General features: G+C 30.7%; 1 protein-coding gene across 1 annotated transcript; it reads left to right on the forward strand.

The window, feature by feature from the left end:
• Positions 1-1,795: 1,795 nt before the first annotated feature.
• Yellow-b (L-dopachrome tautomerase yellow-b) lies at positions 1,796-25,571 on the forward strand. Its single transcript, XM_076388565.1, has 6 exons — positions 1,796-1,873; positions 5,594-5,921; positions 17,353-17,765; positions 19,974-20,151; positions 20,739-20,950; positions 23,467-25,571. Exons 2-6 carry the CDS (start codon positions 5,648-5,650, stop codon positions 23,764-23,766), a joined length of 1,377 nt encoding a protein of 458 aa, XP_076244680.1. The 5' UTR covers positions 1,796-1,873; positions 5,594-5,647; the 3' UTR covers positions 23,767-25,571.
• The last annotated feature ends 218 nt before the right edge of the window (positions 25,572-25,789 follow it).

The following is a 25,789-nucleotide window of genomic DNA, read 5'->3' on the forward strand; positions in this document are numbered from 1 at the left end:
GCAATGATTGTCACAGCAACTGAGCGTGTAGAGTGTTGTATAATTTTACAATATACACATATAGCTGTGTGAGGCGGCTTCTTACATCAGTGCCTATAGTAACTATTGCTTATTGAACAGTAGAACTAGTCAGGTTAATGTATATGTATATTTAACGATGTGCCAAAAATACAAGCTTTCGATGAAGTATATTATGTATAACTTACAGAAATAACACTTCTTCATATATTCTTTTAGTTTTATTCAGTATAATGCGCCTCCAACCTGGGTCGTTTACCGACATCATTTTTGTTTTTCAATTTTCTTTAAGGTGGACTTGGGTCTCTCTACCAAAAACACTTTACAAGTTTCTTTATCTAGGTTTAATGCAATTTTTCGATTCTGAACGTCATTACACTAATTTGGAGAACATTGCATTCAATATTACTTAAATAGTAATTTTCTGCATTAAAATTTGTAATTTTATGTAAGTACTTTCTATTAGACAGTTGCACATAATATTTACACTTTATATTTTAAATAGTAGGGTATCTTACCATTTCGATGAATTTTCGTTGTGCATAAATCACTTTATTAAATCACGTTACTTTTTTTACAAATTACATTATTGGAAATATATTTATCAGATGTATTTTTGTTATATTTTGTCTTGATATCTTCACGATAGTTTTCAAAAGTTTTCAAAGATCATAGAAGGGTATAGCATCTGATACAATGCAAAAATATAAAATGACAATAAAAAAAGTAATAAAACACAATGTTAAAATTGTAAAAAAAATATCTAAGGTATGATATAAATTATAGATATAAATGAAAAAAGAAAAAAGATCTGTAATTTATAAAACTGAACATAGTATCTGTAATTTAGAAAGCACAAACATACATATGGAATTTGCAAATATGTATAACCAAACTGACTTTTCCTAGTCAATATTGAAATAAATTAAGTTTAGTACCAGAAAAATGATTACTCTGTTAATAAAAAATTCCTTCATTCGAACACTCATGTCTTCCTATAATAATATTCCTTCATTATTCAATGTACGCGAGATTCAAGTCTGAAGCATTCTTTTAATAAATACCTTTATTTTCTCCAGCAAACTACTATTAGTTCACTATTGAAATATCTCAGCAGCAACACCAACGTTATTTTTATCTAATTTTAAGCTTAAATTCTAAAGTCCTGCTACTGGGACGCAATTCAAGTATCGGGACATGCATATTTGGGTTGTCCAGTAACTAAGACATTTGACTTCTTAAGTGTCCGGATATTGGAACATTCCCTTACTTTTATTATTACTACACTCAATAGGCGCAACCCTAAATAACAGAAATATTGAACAGATTCGAAATTCTGTTAATCAAGGTTCTACTGTATTACAATTTCGATGCGAGAGGTTCTATTTTGTCTCAGAAACTTTATCAACGCCGATAATTTCACGCTTGATGGTAGTTATACTCGTGACGGTAAAGTAATGACTCCCGAGAATGTTACTGCTGTTCTTTCGCCGTCCCATTTCGCTACGTAATAGCATTATGGTTAGCGGGGAACGACGGATCACGGCGTTTGAACAGGTCTGTCGAGCGGATCAGTGGTCGCAGAGCCTTGAACGGTACCAAACGGTACCCGCAGGAGAGAACGTCCTTCGTTCGCGCTTACGAATTCTCAGTTTGTCGCGTGTCACCGTTGCAGCAGTATCTCGCTCCTGTGATTTCGCACGCCAATTCCCCGCCGATTGAGACGGGCCGCGAGTGACAAACGAGTGAAGAACGTGAAAGTTCAGAGTGTCCCACGCGGAAGTGGCGAGGGTGGACCAAGGCGACTTCCGGTGCCTGTTGCTTGACTGGAACGTTTTTCGAAGAGTTTCTTTCGGTAACGTCTTTAAAATCTGTACCTGAGAGTCAGACTAATTTAAGTCCGTTTTTTTTAAAATTAAGTTTTATATTTTATTTTACTGCTTTCTTGTAATTTTATTAGAATAATGGAAGTTTATTTACACTACGTAATATATAAAGTAGACTTAATAGAATAAACCACTTTTAGGGACCGTGCTTAGTCCGAAGGTTGAAAAAATGTGATTTTTGGTAATTTTTTTAAAAAAAGTATGCTTGTTCGAACAAGCGTATTTTGAGGAGTACTTTATAGTTGTGTGAATAAAAAATATTAGTAAATGGGATGGATACAGTCACATTCTGCAGATTCTACTATTTAAGAGATCACGTATTTGAAATTTCAAGACAAGTTTACACTTAAATAAAGTATTTATTTTTTAAATTACACCGAGTTACCTATTCCAGGCCCGCATGATGGGCGTTCTGTAAAGAATATTCTGTACATGTTGACCTATCCACCTACAGAAAACGTCAAAAATCGGTTTTTCTAAATCTTCTGACTCAATATGGCTTCTTAAGTACAATGTTAACTAATCTGTGATTACTCGATCGCGGATTTTTATGCATTTACAGAAAATTTAAAAACAATGTAGACTTTATGATATATGAGGAATGAAATACGTTTTTACTCAGATTCTATTTTTTAAAATGTATCTACAAAAATTTGATTTTGTATAAAAATTCTCAGTCTCGTGGTCATATTTGTTTTTCTGATTTCCTGAAGAATGAAAAAAAGACTTGGGTCTCTTTAACATTCAGGTGCAAAAATGTTTTCGTGTAAAAATGCAGTGTTTACGTTTGATGTACGCGAACAATGTAATTTCGCGTCGATGATGCATTTTATTAGGTTTATGTTTAATGAAGCAATGCACGTTAGTTTGTGATCCGAAATCGAAATTGAATTATTGAATGGTAGTGAAAAGTAGGATCATGCTTATAGGCAATTTTATTCGGTGTTTCGACAATTACTCGATACTAGTACATAACTAGTTTAGATTTAAATATTTCTCTGTCTCACTGATATTTTCTTACAACCGCTATTTTCATCATTCACATGATGTCACATGATATTTTAAGATGAAAAATATCATGTCATTTAGAAATAAGACCTGAGTTTTCTTAAAAAAAGAAAAAACACCGAATTAATAAATAATGTTCACACCTAATGGGATATTTAAGGTGCTTAAGTTAAGTAGGACATAATGCCACAGTGACACATAGATATGTCGTCATAAGATTAGTTAATTGTGACAACTAGTATACTGTATTTTTTTCGTTGCTTATCTCACTTACCTAACTCTTGTCCAGTTTTCTTAATTTAATAGTCAAATTCGTAAGTTATTATAAGTCTATTAAATCTGTCATCATCATTTGTGTAAAATTCTAACAAGATCGCATGATGCGTACAAATGCATAAAGCCTCAGTTCGGTCAATTTTATAACTGTTGCCTTGTTTAACATGACACTCTCGTGTAGAGATCGTGTAAAAGGTATTTAGGTTTCCGAGCATTCACCTTTTTACTTTTCACTTATGAATAGGCTAGGAGACTTTTGTGTACATGTGCTATGCGAAAATATGTTAAACGTATCCGAAATGCAAGTAGAAGGTGTCGGTTATAGCAGTGTATACACTGATTAAATTGTTTCAACTAATTTAATATAAAATTAGCGATGGTACGTCAGATCTTGTAATGTTTTAAAAGAAGTACATACATCCAAATTGCAATTTCATAATACTAGACTGAATAAATAAAGTATAAAATATAACTTGTGAATAAAAGGTACTGTAATGTTTGGGATGCAATATAAAAACATTGTTGAAAGTGTAAGTTCTACTTTAATGTATTGTTACCTACGTTTCTAGCGTATTATTATCAAGCTGAACTCTAAACTAAATTAACTGTTTATTTCTTTATTTCTGTGTCGCGTGTTCATTTCTATGCTATAAAGTGTTCATGAAAACGACTTGTGTTGTTATTAGATTTGTTTTAATCTTTATTAGATTATAGGGGAAGGTGGCCGAATTTGGACCACTAAAATATTTGTTATTGTAGACACGGTATTAAAATATTCTAAATATTAAAGAGAAAGCGGAAAAAATTTTACTACTTGTGTTTTCATGATAATATAATTGATTTTTTCCAAAATATAATATACAATATTAAACAAGTAGCTTTTTATAATTGTAACATTAGTCCGTTTAAAGCAACAGGTTTCTTAGGATGGATCTTTGGTTTCCTAAATTGAATCATTGGAGTAAAGTGTAAAAATGAGTAAATATTTCTAATAATAAGTTCACAAAATATGTTACATAGATGTCAGTATACCTAATTTACAATATCTTATATTAAAAATCAACAATCTAAGCAATAATATTTTTCTAATTTTGTATCTACTCCTATGTACGATGTATATTCCCAAGCGCAACATTTTGTGCACTTTATTACTTCCTACCTGGATCTTTTCACATACGGTATAAAACCAGACGGAATCTTTTTTTTCCTTTTGAAGTGATATTGCTTATCTAACATTCTAGCATTGCCTATATCGAACTGGTTTAATGCAAGCAACTCCTCTTTGTCCAATCTAAGCAATTTGACCAAATAATTGAAAATATTTTACCTAACCCTAATATTAGGCAAAAATAAAAAAATGAATACAGTAAATTGTAGCTTAATAGATGTACTTGCTATATATATATATAGTTAAAAGTCATGCTATTTACTTTAGAAAAACTAGAGAGCTTACAGTCGGATGTTAAAATATTACATTCTCACTTGTTAAAACAGACTGCATTTGTTTACTTAAACTTCAAACGGTATTATGTGATAGTGATTATTGCATTAACTAACTTAGTAAATAAACAAAGCATATTGTTTGTCAAACGGCTGCAAATTATTTATGCATTACACTGGTGGTTCAACATAGGCGTCGGTCCAAATTTGGCAAGCTTCTCCTAACATGGATTATCTTAAGAGAAAATCAAAACATTTTTTGTCTGTTTAGTAACATTAATTTTTTGGACGTTCTAATTGTTATAACTTAATAGTAGTTGCAAACTCATGAATGTTTCTTCTGCTAATTTATAGTATCTGGTTAAATATTTTTAAATCCCGTATATGTAATACGAAATATTAATATTCTTATTATGCTACTGTCGAAAACATTTAGTAATGAAAAGCAAAATTTATTAGTAATTAAATAGAAAAGTCAAGTAATATATGAAAATAATTTAATATCTATTTATTTTTTAACGAATAAGTTATTATTTTTTAATAATAAGTTATCGTCGCTACATAGCACTGAAATAATAAATCTTCTGACATATCAGTTTTATTGGGCGTTATCTAATCATTATGACCCTAAATGAAACATTTAACCCTTTGCACTCCGAGGTTCTTATTTTTCATTCATTTTGTCCTCTTAGAAGGGACAACCGAGTGCAAAGGGTTAAGATTTCGAGTCACCATCAACCTTTCGCTCAATTATTTTACATAATGGTAAAAAATAGTTAAAATTAGATTAAGCAGATCTTTGCTATACAAGTCAGAATACCTTAATCTTAAGAAAAACATGCTGTTAGGAGCGTGTCCTTGAACAATCATACCGTTAAGGCAAATTTGCAATTTAAATATGCAGTAGATACTCTCGTTAGACTTAGTAAGGAATGGATTAATCACATTGGAATATTAATTTGTAGTGTCAAGGCGCGAAAAGTCAAGGTTTTCGTCCGAGAAGGAGAAAGAACAAGAGAATGCATATCAAATGGATCGTTCCTTCTTTAACCGTGTTGCTTCAATGCTGCTTCTGGAGGACTACCTGTGCTTCCGGTAACCTTAAGGTGGCTTTTCAATGGAAACAGCTCGAATACGAATGGCCAAACAACGAGACCAGACAACTTTTCCCAGGATACAAGCAGGAAGACAATCTTCCTCTTGGCCTTGAAGTGACGGACACAAGGATCTTCGTAACAGTGCCGAGATGGAGGCTCGGTGTAGCTGCCAGCTTGAATTATTTCTACGCCAATGGTGAGTACTTCGGTTATTAAAAGTTTTCTGCTAGTATTGTCTACTTTTAATTGATATTTCAAGTGTTTCGAGTTTTGGTCGAACAATATTTTCCTTCCAAATTTTTGCATACAGTGTAGGTATTGTTGATAGGAAGGAAAATAGGAAGTTTAAAATAATAGATTTACGCAGCTACTTAGGGGATTATGAACGGAAGTACTCTGTAATTAGTATTCCTCAACCTATGGGTCGCATTAAATTTTGAATGGTTCACTCAATTTTATCAAAAGTAAAACATCAGATACATTAGCTGTTTTGGATTTCATCTCGTATGAGAGTTTAAGGAAATGAGAACATACAATACACTCAAACTTCCTGGATATACATACCTCAAGTTTTTTATATATATGTGCAGATCTACAATTTTAAGAAAAAGATGAAAAAACCTAAGTAGGTAGTTCATTGTAACACTCAACAGAATCAGAGCAGATCATTACAATGTAGCCGCATTCTTGGCTCGCAAACGGTACTGTAGAGAATTCAAAATGTAAATGTAATTACGAATGCAAAGGCCTTGATTATATAATTTATCAATATAAACTGCATAACAGTATAAACGTCAAAAGTAAAATAAGCTGCACACTTCACAAATTAGGATTCCAGTTACCACTAAATGTTGACATGTTCATAGTCAAGCAAAATATTAAGTATTAGCTTTTGCCCGCAGTTTCGCTTGCGTGGATGCCATGGATTGACTGAAACTCTATTAAATATTTTAAAAATAGGGAAGATATAGTAAAATCGTGTCTTAAATTTTCACCAGAATAAAGTTTCATACAAGCACTTGACTTACGGATTAATATGAGAGCTTGTTTATGTCAATCTATATCGCCTTGTAATGTACGATATTTTTTGTTTTCTTGCCTTGTATCAAAATACATTGATTTTCAGACTTCTCAGGTCTAGATAAACCAACATAGTTGACTGTAAGAAAAGCAATGGGGGATTGGCTGTCATGCGATGCGTGACGCGTGGGTCTATGCTAGGTCCGAGATATTTGCTTTTTCTACATGTATCAATATTCTTTTCTTAGTGTCACTCGGGAAGAAATAACCTTTTAAACAGTGAAAGAATTTTCCATATCGGTCCAATAATTTCAGAGTTTACCCTGAAAAACCAATGTAACTTGACTCTTTTATAGAATAGTATACATACAATATTTTAGCATACTGCAAATCTGATAGCAATGCACTCCTATACTTAAATTTTTGTAAACTTTGTAATATTTGTAATTGTGTAGCGAAATAAACCTTAAGGGTTTGCAATGCTTAATGAAAAAACAAATTTTTTAATTGGACGAAATGATAGCTACTACCTTGCGCCAAAACAACTAAAATAGGATTTTTCAAACTCAAAGTATTACGACTGCTTTCCATGTTTGATCCTTTCAAATTTGAATTCTATTGTCACATTGTAAGATTGTTTGCAATAAGAATGATTTTGCCAGATAACAGCTGGCCATTTTTATAGACTAAGGAGTATCTAAGGGACAACGAACTTGGTATCTGTAGATAAGAGATTCTATAAGAACATACATACTGTATGCTTAGCCGCACCTGTCGTTTTGATCCAATAAATGCTACATCAAACCAAAATGCAGTTCCATTGCAAGTGTTACTTTCCAATATATAAATATCATCGTCAATTTCTAATTTATGTAAATTAGTCTAATTAGCAGTTTGAAAGTCTACTACATATACATCTAATAGATTTTGCCATGCAAATTCTAATATCAAAGATATCAACAATTAGTTGTCTAGAGTATTCTTTAATTGTATTGTTTCTCATTGCTAAGAGATCTACATACTGGAAATATGTTTGATACCAAAAATTGCCTTGCACTAAAATAAAAAACAGATAAAATGGTTTTAGCTGCAAGAATAGTTTCGTCATAGATTTCATCAATTAAGCGTTAGTCTTACATTTCTCCATAATTAATGTTAAACAACAAAAAATAAAATTAAAGTATTTGTTATAGCTTTTGTAGTAGAAATTATTGTCAAATATGCATAATTTTATTCATGTACATAATATACATATAGTGACCCCAATTTACCCTTTTTAAAAATTTTATATCACTAACATTTAGGTCGTGGTACTATTACAAGCTAAATTTGGGTTAAGCAGCAAAAAAGTTAAGAAACTTTGCTCTCTACAGCATCATATAATTTATTATTAAAAGACGAATAAGTTGATTCAATAAAAAAAGCAAATAATAATAAATGAAGCGGTATAAGAAACTAGTCCTGTATTCTACAACGTGTGCAACAGTTAGATCAATATGAAACCTGTTCGCTTGAATTATTTCGAAGGCTTTAAGATCCGTAATTTTTAAATATATTTAAGAAGTACTTTTCTTCCTCAAAGAGTCAGTGCTCTATAATAAAACCTAGATCCCGAAAATTCATTTTCCATAAATCTGCGACATTAATCGAAACTATATACTGTTAAAATACATAAAACTAGGAAAACTATCGTGTCCTATTAACAAAAAATGTAAATAAATAAACAGAAATATTTTTCTTAAAATAGGACACAATATAGTTTTCGAAATTCTAAAAATGGTCTGTCTCAACTTGAAAACAATTTACTATGCGCACGTTTGTGGAATATCATGATATTTTAAACATAATACTATCAAAACAGAAATATATACAACAATATAAAAAGAAACAGAATATTTGAAATTTAGCATTTCTTTAACTTAATAATGTTTCACATATAGTACAGGAATACAAAAAAATGAGTAGGTATACGTGAATAATAGATGTATTTCCTTTTTTGGTTTACCTTATCTCAAGCTTTAAACTTTCATATGCGTAGCAAAATTAATTGAGTATGGAAACTTTCTTCATATTAACTTGCTACGCAACTGATTAGTTTCTCTTTCTATATTCTTCGAGAGATTATATGCAAATTGTACGGAAATTCTCTCCAAACTTGTAAAATGTATCGGTTGTAGATTGTATCGATTCTCTTTTAATTATAATAATAATAACATGGGACACATATTTATACATATATTAAATTCTGTGAAGAATATTTCAAGTTTGTCCTTCTTCTTTCATCACATTTTGTCATGATTTTTCTATGACTCTCTATGCCCCCGTTACAAAACTTGTAGAATTAAACGCTGCAATATATTGTTCTGGTACAGTAACTATTTTTTAAGATTGTATTTTTGAATTATTCATCTTAGTAACGGGCAGCACCCAGACTGAGTTTTCCATTCTCAATTAGTTCCGTGACTTTCGAAACTATTTTTATGATATCCTTGATTATCGATTTATTGCGCAAGACTTATTTCGCACTATTCTATTGTTCGTTCCTTTCCTTGTCTCTGTGCAATGCATAGCATTCAGGTTACACGTACTCAATGTAGAATGTACAGCAGTGTGACATTGTTATCTTTTTGCATGATACAAGGAAATAGCAATTAATTCCTATCTGTCCACTAATTTAATTAATTCTGTACTTCTCTACGCATAAATAACTGGACTAGATATTGTTAAGTTATACAGATTACAAATTCTCAAACATTTCAGAACACACGAAAGAGAAAATGAAATCGCTACTAAAAGTTATATGTATATTAAATGTACTTTCACTTGGCAATTTATTGTTGAAGATGTTTTATATGAACATCATTATAAAATGCCAAAATAACTCTTTAATTTCACAAAATACAGTTTGTATAATTTTCGAGAGTCAGAACTTTCGTATTTGCATTTTTACTTTCCCGACTGTTATAAATAGACTGCGGATGTTTATGCAGATTTCTATTTTCATACGTAAAATTGGAGAAATCGAACCAAATTGAAGACTTATTTCACCTTTCAAGTATTATAAAATGTACTTGCCTTCCTATAATTTCTATATTTTTCTATATTATATAATTCATTTGAATACTTTTACACATTGAAGTTTCTCATAATGCATCAAAATCCACAGTCTCGTTACAATACAATAGAGGGAAAAGTATTACTGTTGGTGAAATGTTGACTCTTCTGTTTTCTAAATTTCTTAACGTTTTAAGGTTCCCTGAGTCCAAAAAAGCCAAGAAACCGACGGGTAAATTCAATATGTTGTATATTGATGTATGTGCGTGCTTGCGTGTGTGTGAGGTGGCGTTTATTTTAATTCATATTTCTGGGTTATCGGAATTTTATGAAATTTGGTGTAGTAGTTTCTGTATATGGTACATTGATGCTACTAAAATTTTAAACAATTTGGTCCAGACGGTGGAAAGATGCAAGCGGATAGGGTAGCATATCTCAAAAGGGGTTGAAGTTACAGAAAATTTTACATAATGCATAATAACGTAGAAGAGCCATTGCGCAACTATTAAAGGTATTAAACTAAAAGGAAACTAACAGAAAATGAAACTATTGAAGAATCAATTGCCGATATTACAGTCGCTTTCGACCATATTTTTGTATTTAAATTATAAATTTTTATTAATGAAACACTTAAAAATGCGAAGCAACGATCAATACCATTTTAAGAAAGATGACATCAAAGATTAGAGAAACGAAAAAGAAAATATTTGCAAAGAGAATAGTTATATCATTTTAAAGCAGTAAGAAAAGTTTACATTAGAGTATCGAAAAGTTATTTCCTTAATTATACAGATATTTATTGCGTATCTGTATACTTACGATAGATGCGTGTATTTCAAAGGTCGTTTTACATTATACATACACACAGAGTGTCCTATCTAACTTTATCACTTGGAATAATTCACTTGTTTTTGGTAATAGCAAAAAATGTTTCAGACATAAATTTTAGACGTAAATAGTTCTTGTTGTATGTGAACGTGTGAAGCATATTTAAAGTTCAACTTTGTTCTTTTTTTTAAATGGAAACATATTTTTTTTAATACATTAATTGATCCAGCTGGATCGATATATACATGTACTTCCCACAAGAAAGTGTTTACTTATTTATACCGAAAAATTATTACTTTTGAAAATATTTACATTTATATGTTATTTCTACTCGCCACTTATTACTTGAGTTGAACAAGAATTCAAAGTTGTTTATTTTGAAAATCTTTTAATTCTTTTTAAATCAAAATTTGTGTTTATACTTATTATAGGTTTTAAGATATTTAAGATATTGTTACCGCCCCGGTGTTACACCTATTCTCGATCTCTACGAGAGTGTAGGTTTCCTTTCACAATTTCTTTATGGGTTTTTTAATCAGAAACAGAGTCTCTGTAGAAATCTACTCTTTTATTAACGATACAAATGAGTTTTCATGATATTTTCAAAAAGAAATTAGTGTTAAAGTCAGACACCTTCTGATTCGTTAATTAAGTTCGAACTTGCCTTGTTTCGTGACTTAGAGTCTCACTTGTGTTTCCTTCGATGGTAGCGTGAATATCTATGCTCTGACCAAGCTTAACGGATCTTGCCTCGGCATCTTCTGACGTCTAAATGAAGTTTCGAAGAATTGCTTTGTAAGATAGATCTGGAGAATGAGAAAAGTAAAACATGGAGCAACATTTTATCACAACTTCAAAAATTATACATTCAACTTCTCATTTTTCTGGTTTCTGAGATAGCAAGCGACATCCCACGTTGATAGCACCAGCTTCCTCAGCAAATATTGTTACCTGGTTTGGATTACCACTAAACGCAGCAATGTTCCTCTGCACCCATTTCAGAACTAGTGCCTGATCCTTCAAACCTTGGTTATCACCTGCGTTTGGCATCCCTAACGTAAGGAATTGTGCATAAAAAATGCAACCATTCTCTGCATGTGGATTCTAATGGGTCTACTATAACACTCGTCATGTTATCTAACATCTCAAAGTGATATTGTATTACAACAAGAACAACATTTTTCATTATAACGTTATGATCGTAAAACTGTTTTTTTTGTGTCCTAATATAGAACTATTTTATCTTTTATCCGAAAATTTACTGTTTTCAGTGTTGTGTTTGTGGCGTTCATCCGTCGTAAGTCAAGTAGATAGAACCATATTTAAGATGCTGTAGCTGCTGTATACAGGGTGGAACAAGTATACATTTAAACATTATAGCAGTTGGTAGGGTACTCCAGTTGGGTTTGTTTAATTAGGGATGATCTAAGTCAATAGACTCTTTCAAGTGTTTGTCTCACCAATAGGCGTGAGCTGCTCTTCATTCCAAAACATAACGCTAACATTAAGGCATTATTTTTGCAAAATGAAACAGATTGGATTCTATGTTATGAAACATTTTGCGATCAAATGGAAATACCCCACTTTCCCTTAAAATATTGAAACGTGTATTTATTACATCTTGCATTACTGTTCTACTGGTGCAATACAAGGAATGCTCACAATAGAGGAATGTATATACAAGTATAGGCAAGCATTTTCAAGTTCAAGTATGGGCAATCCTGCTGCTCAAAATTGCCAAAGGCACATCGTGGCATCGAGTCGAGGCCATACTGGCGGTTCTTTGATAGTTTTGGTGGCTCAGGGTCCTGCGTTGTGCAAAGAGGGAATAGAAAGTTACAGAATGAAATCTACTAAATAGTAGAAAGCTACTAATTCTGGAATGGATCGCAACTAATTCTTAACCTCTATAACATGAAACTTCGTTTTGTATTTATATTGTAGGATGGACGTGAATGTACTTTGTGACCCAATCATGTGTGCATAATAGAAAATAAATTGATGTGAAACTAACATTTGAAACTAAATGACAAACACCGTTTATAAAAATATAAGACGTGCTATATGTTCAGGATATCTATGAATTCTTCGAAGTAACAAATAGGACTCTTCCGCCTTTTCCACGATGCTTTTTCACAAAGGATCCTCGTAGAACAATACGTGTTACTTTTTTTGAATGTTTCAAGGACGACAACGACGTATTGACACGCTTACCCTACATTTGGTTAGCATTGTCAGTATTTGCTGGTGAAAACGGTGCAAAGCCAGAGAAATCATTCGAATCTATTACAATATTATTTGCTTCTTTTGAATAATTTTAAGCGTTAAATTGAATACATAACTTCTATGTACATGAAAATTATCTTGAACCTCAAGTTGACCACGGGTGGTGGTTCATAAGGAATATTCGTGAAATGAAGTATACTCATTGTCAGTATTTTGGTTTGCAGCAACTGTTTTACTTTGAACGAAATCCTTGTCTGTTTCTACAATACCAGTTACCATCGCACAGTGTGCTGTTATCAAGAAGACGAAAAGGACAAGGAGTGTATGTTTCATTCTGACGCTTTTACTAGCAAATTTAGCGACCTTGAATACAATTCTGCAACTCGCTTGTGGATATATGTATATCTATATGTATGTATATGTACATGTGTACATGTACGATGTCTGTGCATTAAGTATACCAAACTGCATACGTTTCAGTTAGAAATGTATTATTTCGTACAATTTGCATTCTATTCTATGTTAAACTAAAAAGCTTCCAATAAGCGTAGAATCAATTGTAATTAGTGTAACAAAAATTGACATTTAGTTGCCAAGAAGAAAACAGACTGACGTAGAAGGATATATAATATAGTATTACGAAGATAATGCTTCTACTAGATAAAGAAAAAGAACAATAAACAGATAGCACAAAAGTATTATTATTATTATAATTATTGCTTTTTTCCATACTATACAAGTGTATATTGCAAGATGATAAGAAAAATTCGTAGATGCATGGTCTAAACCTGAACCTTTATCAGGCGAAAGAAATCTCTATACATATAGCGTTGTTTTGATCAATTTTATTGGCACGATTGAAATTACAAACTACGTCTTATAATCTAATTATAAAAAAATATCAAGAATGGAAACGCTATTCAGCTCCATGATCAATAATACGTTAGGAAAGGTATTAATAAAATTCGTGACATAAAGATTGAAAACAGACATTAATATTAGGTAATCAAGAAATTTCTGTAGCTTTTGAAGCTAAAATATTGCTTATATTATAATAAAACCTATGAGTTATATAAAAATGAAATTTTTAAACAGTCTTCTTCTCGGGGAAGGGCGGTTTATTGTGAATTGGGAAATACCTACAGGCGATTTTACTGTAACTTTAAGAACGACATAACTTTTTTATTGATCTGATATATCATAAATAACCCATGTAATTGAATTCATTATTTTTTTTAATTACATGTTTAACTATTCGATGGCCATTTCTTTTTTAGTACGTAATAAAATACTATAAGTTTCTGCAAGGTTTCAATATTTTAATCATTTTAAAATATTCGAAAATTGTACATTTGGATATCTTTTATTGTTCTTTAATATGATATAAATTCTCTAATAAGATTCTGTAATATGATTAAATCAATTTAAACTAACAGCAGTTCATATAAGAACTGAAACTAGTAAGCCTCGTTTACCCAATGGTCGGTTAACATTATCAAGTGAGAGGTTCGTGGCATTTGTTGAAATATTTGAACTGGTTCAGCCAGTTGGAGAAAATGGATTGAGTTTCAAATTATTTCTACACTATTCTTCCATGAACTACGAAAATCTGGTTTGTAATCCACTTTTCATAGAGAAAGCGATACACGGTAAAGGTGTTTCGTCAAAGATCGTAACTATTTGTCTAACTTTTTCGATAAACAAGGAAGTAACGGTTCATTTAGTTTGATTTCACATTATGCTACTAAAGATACATTTACATTAAACAAATTTTGGTCAGATAAATAATCGGATTGATCAATCTGAAATTAATCAAAGTTGTCCATGTAAACACAATTTGAACTAAGATGAAACGACAATTTTGATCGACATTAGATTGATTAACTAGGTTGCCTAATCAAAAGTTGCCTAATGCAAACATAGCTTTACTATTACATTTTTATTTAAGTCAAAACTTATATAAATGTTTCTTTTACGTTCGTTTTCGGTGGTGAAACATTTAACAAGAATTTTAATATTGTTTATACGTCATAAAAGTGCTTAAATTGAAAACTTGGCATTTTACCTTGGAAACAGATCAGTGTTTATCCATGATTTATTAGTCAGAATGTACTTCTACAAAAAAGGTATTTTGAATTTTGAAATATCTTAAATATCTGAATTTCCAGATTGTAAAGTATGTTCATATAGAGTATTCCAGAACGAGTGATATAGGCGGGAAAGAAGTAATTCTACATGACGAAATAAATTGTAAATGTGGAATAAACTTTTTTAAATCATGCTTCATTTTCAAGAAAATTGACTTTGAAGGGAGAATGTTTCTAGCGTACCGTAGAGTCTAGAGACAACCAGTGGTCAGACCGAGAGTGCTTGCCGTACCCCGTGTACCATTTAAGCATCTAAAACTGTACTTCCGTATGCTTGTATTCACGTATAAAATCAATAAATTTTATGCTATATTTACGATTTACTTCTTCATGTAGAATTACTCCCTTTTTCCGCTTGTACCATCAGCTTTGGGACATTCTGTATAACTATATACATATAATATTTTATACTGCAAAAATGTACAAAAATTATTCGTTTAACGTTTAAAATTATTTGCAAAAAGATGAGTTGTATACTCTTCATATTCCTCAAAATATTTAAAGCATGTGTTGAATAATATTCAATTGGTATACACATATTTTCTAAATTTTTGTTGTTTTTGTAATTTAACAACTCTGGCAAAATAGAAAATTAATTAGAGGAAACAAACAACTTGTTCATAAACACTTTGGAATTACTTTGATGTATAAAATCGATTTTAAATGTGTATGTATAATGTTCTACATTTTTCCTATAGTATTGTATATTGAATATGAACAAAATGAAAAATAAGATTGTTATAAGAAAAGAAAAAAGAAACTAAGAAGCATCAAGACAAGCATCTATTTTTGGAAAATGAACTATAAATTGATAGAACAGAACTGTTTTATTACTGTAGGAGACTATATGCATATCACTTTATACAAATATTCAAGAACATAATTTGGAAAACCTATAGTAAATATACGTGTACTTCATAATTTGTAAATTTTATTCTTTTTAGAAATGGAATATTTTTATACCCATTGATAGGTATAGTACTTTTAGAGTATTTTTATATCTATTTATAGATATTTATAGGTATAAAAATACCTATTAACAAGTTTTGATTGAAAACTGCAACTATTTGTTTATCTCAATTGCAATTATTCTACTCATTTTTATTTCCCATAGTCTTAGAGCTTTGAAGTTTAAGTTATGATAATGTAAAGGCTGCAATTGTATCTACGTTAGCGTTAAAGAGATTGCCCAGCAAAAGGCTGACTACTGTCCGATCTTCGACGTTTCAGTCTCTATAGAATTATTAATTAATAATTTATGATTACCCATTTATATCCTCATAGTTCGCTCTGTATCCAAAAATACATTTTCTAACTTTTTGTACCACTTATTCGAATTCTTACATATTATTTTTTTATACATTATGTATACTATGAATATTATACAAATATATTCATTATAATATATACAAGTATACATGCAAGTTACGTTTGAAGGAAAAAATCATTTGTCAATATTAAGATAAACGCTATTTTTATGTATTTATGGTAGTGAAATCATTCATTTTATCAAAGTTAAAGTAATACGTCTACATCTATAAATAAGAAAAGAAAATAATGCCTTTTGCATTCGTATCCTGGTGTTGTCAGTCTATGGATATAAAAAATGATTTAACATCGAGACTGTCGCCGATATAATTTTACGTAATTTAAAAATATTTAGTTAGGTGTTGTTGACATAATTTATCTCGTTTGAAAATTTGTAAGCACAGAATCATACAAGAAACTATTTCAAAAAAAGGGACTATACAATACTTCAACATATTATAGGTATAATTATATCCAACATATACTATCGAAATTCAATTTGTTGCTAATGACCTTTATACAACGACGACGTCTATACAATGTAAAACACCCAAGAAGAGAAAAAGGGGAAAATAGTCGTCTTTAGTGTAAAATCAAATAATGTAGTAATGTAGTTCCCAGAAAAATGCATTTAACGTTTCAGGTGTCCATTGTAAATACAACGCCACTTAAACTTCTGCTTTAATCACCATATTTTTCTCATTATTACCGAGAGTTTTTCTAGTACTTAAAACATCGAGGGCCTCATCGAGGGCGACCCGAAAGATAAATTGTTTGTACCCTATTCCCTTAAAATCCAGTCTAAAATAAAATTCCTTCTAGCCAGAAAGTCAAATAATGTCACTGGATCAACCTTGGTGATTCTCTTTTAGTTGATGCTAATCTGTCCTTGTTCGGACGCTGGGTGGTGGTGGTTAACGCAGCATTCCTTATTGAAGCATTGCCTTTTAAGAAAGTGGGGCCTCCAGCTCTCTTGCGAGATTAATTTTTGAAGTCGCTAGAATGTAGCTATTTAAAAAAAATTAATTTTTATGGCTGTTTCAGATACACGTGAGTCGCCCACCTTGATTCCTTATCCATCATGGGAAGCACACCGTTATAAAGCAGGAAGTGTACCAGAAATAATATCAACCTTCAGAATCCGTGTAGATCGGTGCGACAGACTCTGGGTCCTTGATACAGGATTCACTGACATTTTAGACAGCCCAGAGCAGCAAGCACCGCCAGCGTTGATTGTTTACGATTTAAAGAACGATCAAATGTTACGGAAGTTCGTTATTCCAGAAGAACAGAGAACAGCTGATTCGCTTTTCGCAAACATCGCCGTTGAGGATTATTCTTGCGAGGATACTTACGCTTACTTGGGTGACCTGGGTGGCCCGGGGCTCGTAGTTTACTCATGGAAGATGAGTAAATCATGGCTCGTGAAGCACCACTTTTTCCATCCTGATCCTCAAGTTAGTATTTTGTCTGCTATGATAGGAGAATAGGTGCAGGTGTGTTGCAAATTTGTGTTTGGTAGTCTTACTTAACCAGGAAAGCATCCTAAATACAGGGTGTTCCTATTTCTTTTCACAAAATAATGACAGCGTATTCTATCATACAAGCAGATAGAAATAAGAAAAGAATATTATATAAACAAGGCTCAAAAATGGTTTATTAAAAAAATTAGAAAAAAATACGAAATGACACTGGACTAGTTTTCTTTCGATTCAGAGTACACTATAAGAACAGATTCATTAATTTTGTACGTCTAATTATTAAATATCACTAGCTTTTCTTATGCTATATTGAATGAAAACCAATCCGTTGTTATTTTGTATTTTTATTATAATAATATGTTTAAATGACATTGTTCTTTTATTCTTACTTGTAGAAAGTTTTCTGACACATTAATTTACACTTCAATTCAGTTTCGTTTTTATCTTTTCTTCTTTTTGAAAAATGGTGACACCCTGTATAATGCTGCATGGATGTTAAAATTTCTTTCAATAAGAAATTTAAGTACATAAATTTACTTTTTCTACATATACCTACTGTTAAGACAATACATGTTAAGAGTCATGACAGAGTCTTTCCGTGTTTATACATTGTTTAACACTCATTTCTTATGTGTTTCTGTGGGTTTACAAATCTTAGTAAGTCTACTAAAAAATTTCTGCGTGGCTTATCTTCTTGAAAACTTTAAAGATTTATAAATTTTCCCATATCTACATAATCAAATATTGAAGTCTTTAAAGCTATTGAGAAGATAAAGTCCACAAAGCATGTTTAATTGTGAGTATTAATTAAACTATGTGTTCTCGAAACGTATATGGCTTAATGAGTTCTACAAACTTCTAAAGATAGTAAAAAGTGAGTGTTATACTTGGTGAGTTCTTTTCGCAAGAGAATTATCCTTGCAACGAAAACAATAAGTGTTTGTTCACGGGTCCTGGGAGTGGATTACTGCAACCTTAATAAGTTTATGTTTGGAAAACATTGGCTCTTCGTATGATATATGGTGGTAGTATCTATTATTTACATTAGAACTACCGAGACTGATGTAGGTCCAATTTTTGTTGAAAAGTTCCAAAATTAGAGTTTCTTGACAAAGTTTTTAAATCACAAAAATAATGTTTATTTATATATTTTCCTATATTAAGTATTAATAAAAAAGACGCAATAATTCTAAAGAGTAAAATGTTCGTAAAAATAAGCATATGAGTTATGTTAGCTCTTCTGGTAGTTCTGGTGTTAATATGATGATATCTATTAATTGTTTAATTAGTGAATTGCTGCGATTCATTGTCAAATATTTTTACCTGAATTTTTAAAATTCAGTTTAATCAATAATTCAATATTAATAGGCAGTACAGTTCTGATATTTCTATACAATAATTGGAAAATAGAAATGATCCACAGATTGTACTCCAAAGAATTAAAAACAAAGCTGTAGTTGCAAATTTTGTTGTTCTTAATTTCCATATTATATTGCTAAACCTGTTAGGTTTAACATTTTTTCGTAAATTTTTATTTTCTTATATCTGATTATCTTCTTTATAATATAATAATATGTCGAGGTTACGTTTTAATTGGTTAGAGAATGATCAATACAAAAAATGACTGTGAAAGTACGTGGTAACTACGTGGTAAAATCAGACAAAGATGAAAATAGATGAAATTGTACTTTAGATTTTGTTTTCGAGCTAATAATTCTTGAGAAAATCCATAAATATGCGTGAAATGTATCAGACTTGGAACTCATTCTACTAACTTCGCTGTTTTTGATCTAACTAATGCAGTAGAATAAGTCCCAAGTCAGACACATTTCAAGCGAATTTTAGGTCGTTTTTGTAACAATTAATAACTCTGAGGACGAAGTTCCAAATACAATTTCGTTATTCTTGATTTTCCTCCTATTTTAACGTGTAGAATTACCAGATTGACTTCTAAAAATTTCTGATACTTATTGTCGAACTCCCTTATAAGTAAAGTTTAGCATACTGCTGTATCTGCAAATGTAGTCAAACCTTGAGACTGATTATGATTATGTAGCGAATATAGAACCTGTTCATATTTCGAGACATTTTGCATTATCTTGGTATTCTTAGTAATACTTAGAAGTAAATTATCTATAATATATAAAATTCTAAAAATCCTATACTTAGAATTCTCTTCAACAGGGTGGAGAGTTTAATGTGTCTGGGATATCATTCCAATGGACTGATGGATTATTTGGTATGGCCCTTGCACCCAAAGGTGATGGATATAGTACCTTGTATTTCCATCCACTTTCGAGCAGCATGGAGTTTTCAGTCAGTACTGAGCTACTTAGAGACCCTGAACGTGCTACATCTCCAGGTAAGTGTCATTAAAATTTACTTTATTATCTAAAGTTTTTGGGATAATCAGAAATTATCTTATAAAGCTTGTGGTTTTACAAGAGTTTACTTTTGATATCTATTAGTATTTTACATTTTAATGTTCCTACCGGTACTTATACATTTGGAAATACGATACCCCGATATTTTTGATAACATTAAAGAAACATTAGAATAGCAAACAAGTCCACGATAAATTGTAGTTTATTGTTTTTCATGTTCGAAAAGGTCTACGAATGAAAGTAAAAGATTTTAATTAATCAATATCTGTAAACATGCAGACATAAACGTTTTCATTATTTTAGTGTGAAAAATTAATCTTAACAAGTATTCCATAGTCTTTTAACACTTTAGCGCTTAATATTAATTAAAACGCAGTATTTAAAACGATTTATTTGTTAAATCTTAGTTTGTTCCATATTAAAGAAATATCTTCATAATAATAAGTCTTCTAAGGAAATAAATATAATCTCAATCGATGTTTTTTACATACAGTATATGATACAAATGAAATTCTGTTATATAGCTTGTTAATATCGTTGTGTAAAGTAATTTCTCGTATTTTAGAAAACTATCATGAATTTCGTACTCTTGGATCTCGTGAATACAATGGCCAAAGCAGCGTCAGTTTTCTAGACCCAGATACTGGAGTTCTATTTTATGCATTAACCAACTTGAATGCAATTGCTTGTTGGAAGCCTCAAGACACATTTACTATTCAACAACAGGGCTTTGTCTATATGGACAACGTGACGATGGTCTTTCCCAATGATTTAAAGGTAAGAGCCAAGATTCTAAGTCTATATCTTGAATTCTAACTATATCAATGTCTTTGTCTCATTAAATAATTAGAGTAATACTTAAAAAATCCACATTTTATATTATGCACACAAAGTTATCGTGTTATTTTGCAGATAATTCAAATTTTCGAATTGTGAAATTTAATAACATAGATATATTGAGACAATTTTGTTTACTGCTACTGTATAATTCTCAAACATTATATTTATATACAATTGAATAGATATAATATAATAGACTTTGTATGATTGAATTAATTTGTGAATAACAATACTTTTAATTTCAAAAGCAAATTATATTTGACAGGATGATAAAATTAATTTGTCGTGAAAAAGAAAGCTTTTAAATTTTATTCAATTGAAACAGTTTGAAAATTCTTTTTTCAATTGTATTTGATTAATAACAATTCTTACATGTTCTTCAAAGCTATGACCATGTTTCAAAGCAATATTCAAAAAGAACAATGCTATCATTAATGCAACAGCCGTGAGAAGTCGGACTTTCTCATAAGCCGTAGGCAGTTTAGTAGACGACCATTGTGAGATGCATGGCCAACTCAGCGATTCTGGCCGCACTTAATATTTTCTATCTCCCTCTGTTTCTCTTATTCAATGGCTCCTGTGCAGGAAAGAAATCGAGAGTGTCGGTGCGACAGGATTCGTCTGAGTTGGGTGTACGATTTAGAAATTTACTGATTGAAATTCTTTTTCAAATGTTTTTAAAATATGAAATACATTATTTTCTAATGTTTCGAATGGTTATGGTAAACATTCTTAAATCAAAGTACTAAATAATTAAAAAAATCTACGTTCATGTAAAAATATATGGGATGTATATTTTAAATATAGTTTCCTTCTTAATCACATGTATCCACCCCTGAGATTAATTTAACTCAAAACTTACAGTTACTTTTACTTTTTAATAGTTCTTTTTTTTAAATAAGAATTTAATTTACAGAAAATTCATTGACCTATAATAATAATATCTATAAGTAATAGTATTTCTTATACGAAAGTACACTTTATATTATTTTATGCAATAAAAATTAATCCAAAATTATTTCATTGATATTTTCAATATCTTTGATGTTTTTTATCGTGGTCTCTAACAATTGTTTTTCAGTGTTCTACATTTGACCAATGAAGGGTGTTCTACATTTTCTATGACTTTGTGTACTCTTATTATTCAAATCAAAACTTAATGCAAAAAATGTTTTAATCTAAAATTTTTTTAAAATAAAAAGATGTTATGAAAGTAGATAATCAAATGATTCGAATACAGTACATGACTGATAATTCATTACTATTGCATAATATGATGCGTGTCTTCAAATATTTTCGATCGATGTTTATAATAGTAAACACTGTATTATGTAATATCATGCCAATGTATATGTATACTCGTTATAATTATGTACATATTGGATCACTTTGCAAAATTTAATGAACTATAATTGAGCAGCATATCTTGATTGATAGGTTAATCTACAGTTTGAATTCTTTCTTTTCTTTTTTCGAAATTCTGGATGATGTATTTCTACCATTTATTTGTTTTTCTTTTGTTTGTGGTACGATATGTATTCAATCATATTCAATAATCGATATTGATTCATTTATCATCATTTTTTATGAATTTAACTTACAATTATGGTCTGAGATTGAAATTTTTTACTTTGTAATATATAAAAATTCACTATACTAACGATAATATTATACTCCCTGTGTTGTAATATACATAAATAGGTGTACCATGGATACTATGAGTTTTTAGTGAGCACATACTTTATTCAGTACTGTTTAAGGTGTTGATAGTTGAATGTTTTACTCTACTTTATTATTCCAAGATACTATCATTCGAACATTTTATTATTCACATATTAAATAATCAGAATATAATTTTAAATGATCGTGATCAAGACACCATAAAGCATAATTCCAATCTATTAAATAATGACCAAGTGATTAGTCACTGGGACCATAATAAATGGATTCTTTAAATAATTGTGTTAAATATCAAAATTCTATAGTGTTATCTCGATATAAGCTCGACAATATATTTACGTTTTCTTAGAACTGCTCTTTCACTTTACTTAATCATCGCCTCTGATAGGTGCATTCTTCGCAAATTTTTAGTATTTTCACTTTTTTAAGTACACATATATGAAATTTGCAAGTGGTAGCTAATGCAAAATACCGAGCATAAAAAATGTAGCTTTACTCAGTTGAAGTTGTTAAAAAACTTGTATAATTTATCTATTGAAAACATTTAAGATTACTTATCTTTGATCAAACGAATTTTGATTTTATCATCCTCTATTTTTATCTTTATCAAACAATAAGATACGTAAAGATAAATGTTAGACAATAAGTATTTTATTGTCAGAAAATAATTGATTTATTAGCATACTCATATCTCCTTATTAATTCGATTAATCAAAATTCTGCTGCATTTTGTATTCATGATTATAATAAGACATACATGTGTACTATTTCAGATCGATCGAAAGGGTAATCTTTGGGTCCTCTCAGATCGCCTGCCAGCCTTCATGTACTCTGCCTTGGACCCCAATGACTACAACTTCCGCATCCTCACTGGCCCTTCTCGAGAGGCCATAAAGAACACCGTATGCGCGGCCGGAAGTCCTCCAACTACGAGTAGTCCTCGAGACTCTCCTTCAAGAGTCCATGTCGTCTCGCCAAATAAATCTGTAAACGGCGGTTGCGTCAACAATATCGAATTTATCTTCGTATTAGCAGTCGCTATGTCGTCTTTTTTCGCGAATGTGTTCATCTGAAGAGCTGCCTATAAACAAATATGGTTATAAACGCTTGTAACGCGTGATTCGAACTATCAAGAACGTGAATCTTGGAAATCATTAGAAGCTTCCACGTGAGGAAAAACAAATCGAAGCGAAAGATTCCCCGGAGTAGTGTTGTAAGACACAAGCAGTGCATTAGACAATTTGTGATGGAATGTTACACGCGGTTTTCTGGGAATTTTAGTTGTAACCGATGCGAAAGCACGTTGACGTCAAGCTACGATGTTTTGGCTTCTGCCAGCGTGCAACTGACTTTCAGTTATCTAACGAGTGTCAATATATAGTAAGGCACGAAAGTACTCTGATGACTACCGATTAGAAAGAACTGATAAGAGAGTTATACTTATTGTAATTTTCGTATTCTTGTTTGTTTACGGTTTAATTATTAACTCTTTTAGTTTATTTTTCTTTATGTTTTAATTTAAATGCTTTAATTTGTTTTGAAAAAAGAAAGTTATGGCAGATCTTTTCCTGATTGCAGAACAATGTTTGATATTTTTAACAATAGACAGTTAGATGATCTTTAAAATCAAGAATTATTGTATAATTACGGAGCAAAAATTTAAAAATGTTTCTTACATGTTTAGTCATTTTTCGGGACAATACCGTCCATAGTATTCATGCAATTATCTCTTCATTGTTTAAGTCGTTGCATATATTTCACGGTGTATCATTTCGAATGGCTACCATGATATCTCAATAATAAGTTGACCGATTTCCTACAAATTTTATGCACGTGTAAAATAAATGATTCTTTATCTGTCGAACTGGAATTATATTTGTATCTGAAATGGTTTTTTCTATTATCACCTGATGAAGTAAAAAATTCCATGGCAAAAAGAAAATTTATTTTATTCTAGTTCAGATGGTAATAATTAAACATTTAATTAAAATTTCCAAACTCGTGGTTTGTAATTGTATCATGATTTTTTATGTTAAAAATTGCCTAACATCGACGCCTCCAAGTGGAATACTCCCTTCCCACTTAATGTAATTTACACAAACGAGTAGAATGTACGTATAGATGCTTTAACCCTCCCAATAGGATACTAGAATCAGTGATGACTCGTCGCTGTGAGTCAGAAATGACTCCTGCTTCGGACCAGTAGTGCGAGGTTAACTAATGTAACTTGATCTTTTATAAAATATTTTTATTAAGCTTTTTGCTGTATTCAACTTGCCAATTTTTACATAATTTAAACAAAAATAGAGGTTGTCGGTAAAACTCTACAATATACACTTTGTAAATTTGCTTCTGTAGATATGAAATCGTTGTACATTGTAAACAGCTCTTACATAATTGTCAATTAAAAATAAGCATGGTTTTATATTTTATAAATTCTGTACAAATTGAATACCATTTTGTCTAATAAATAAAGTCATATATTTTGGTAATATTTTCTACGCTTTTGAAAGAAGTATTGTATAGTACGACGTAGGTGTCCTTGTATAGCTTCAGGAGGAATAACATCATAGGGTTGAAGAAAAACGATTTCATTCCTTTACTTAATTAAAAAATACAGCCTTTAGAAAATATATTCCTAAAATATATACATATATATTTAAGTAAAATTCATCTAAATAAGAAAGTTATACTATTTAATAGAATCAAATCTATTTGTTAAAATATAAATAAAATCGTCGCTAATGACTGATATCAATGAGTCGTTAAATTCTTATATACACAAAAAAAAGAAAGTTATAGGTCGTTTTACTGTGCTATGTACAAGGCTCAAAAAAGTAATATATTACTAAAATTATTATGGCAATAAAAATGATTGGCACAATTATTCCTTATACTCATTTTATTTTTTACAAACATTACCCTTTTCTTTGTTAATACTGAATAAAAGTAAGGAAAAATATGTAAATAAATATTGTTTTTGACATTATGTATCTACTTTCTTAAAAACTTGTAATTTTAGCGCATAGATATTTAGCGCAAAGGTATGTGTACCAAGCAGCAGTTTTTCTATGTTAGTAATATGGAAGTAGACTT

Source organism: Calliopsis andreniformis, chromosome 12 (genome assembly GCF_051401765.1).
Source record: "Calliopsis andreniformis isolate RMS-2024a chromosome 12, iyCalAndr_principal, whole genome shotgun sequence".
Taxonomy (NCBI): Eukaryota; Metazoa; Arthropoda; class Insecta; order Hymenoptera; family Andrenidae; genus Calliopsis; species Calliopsis andreniformis.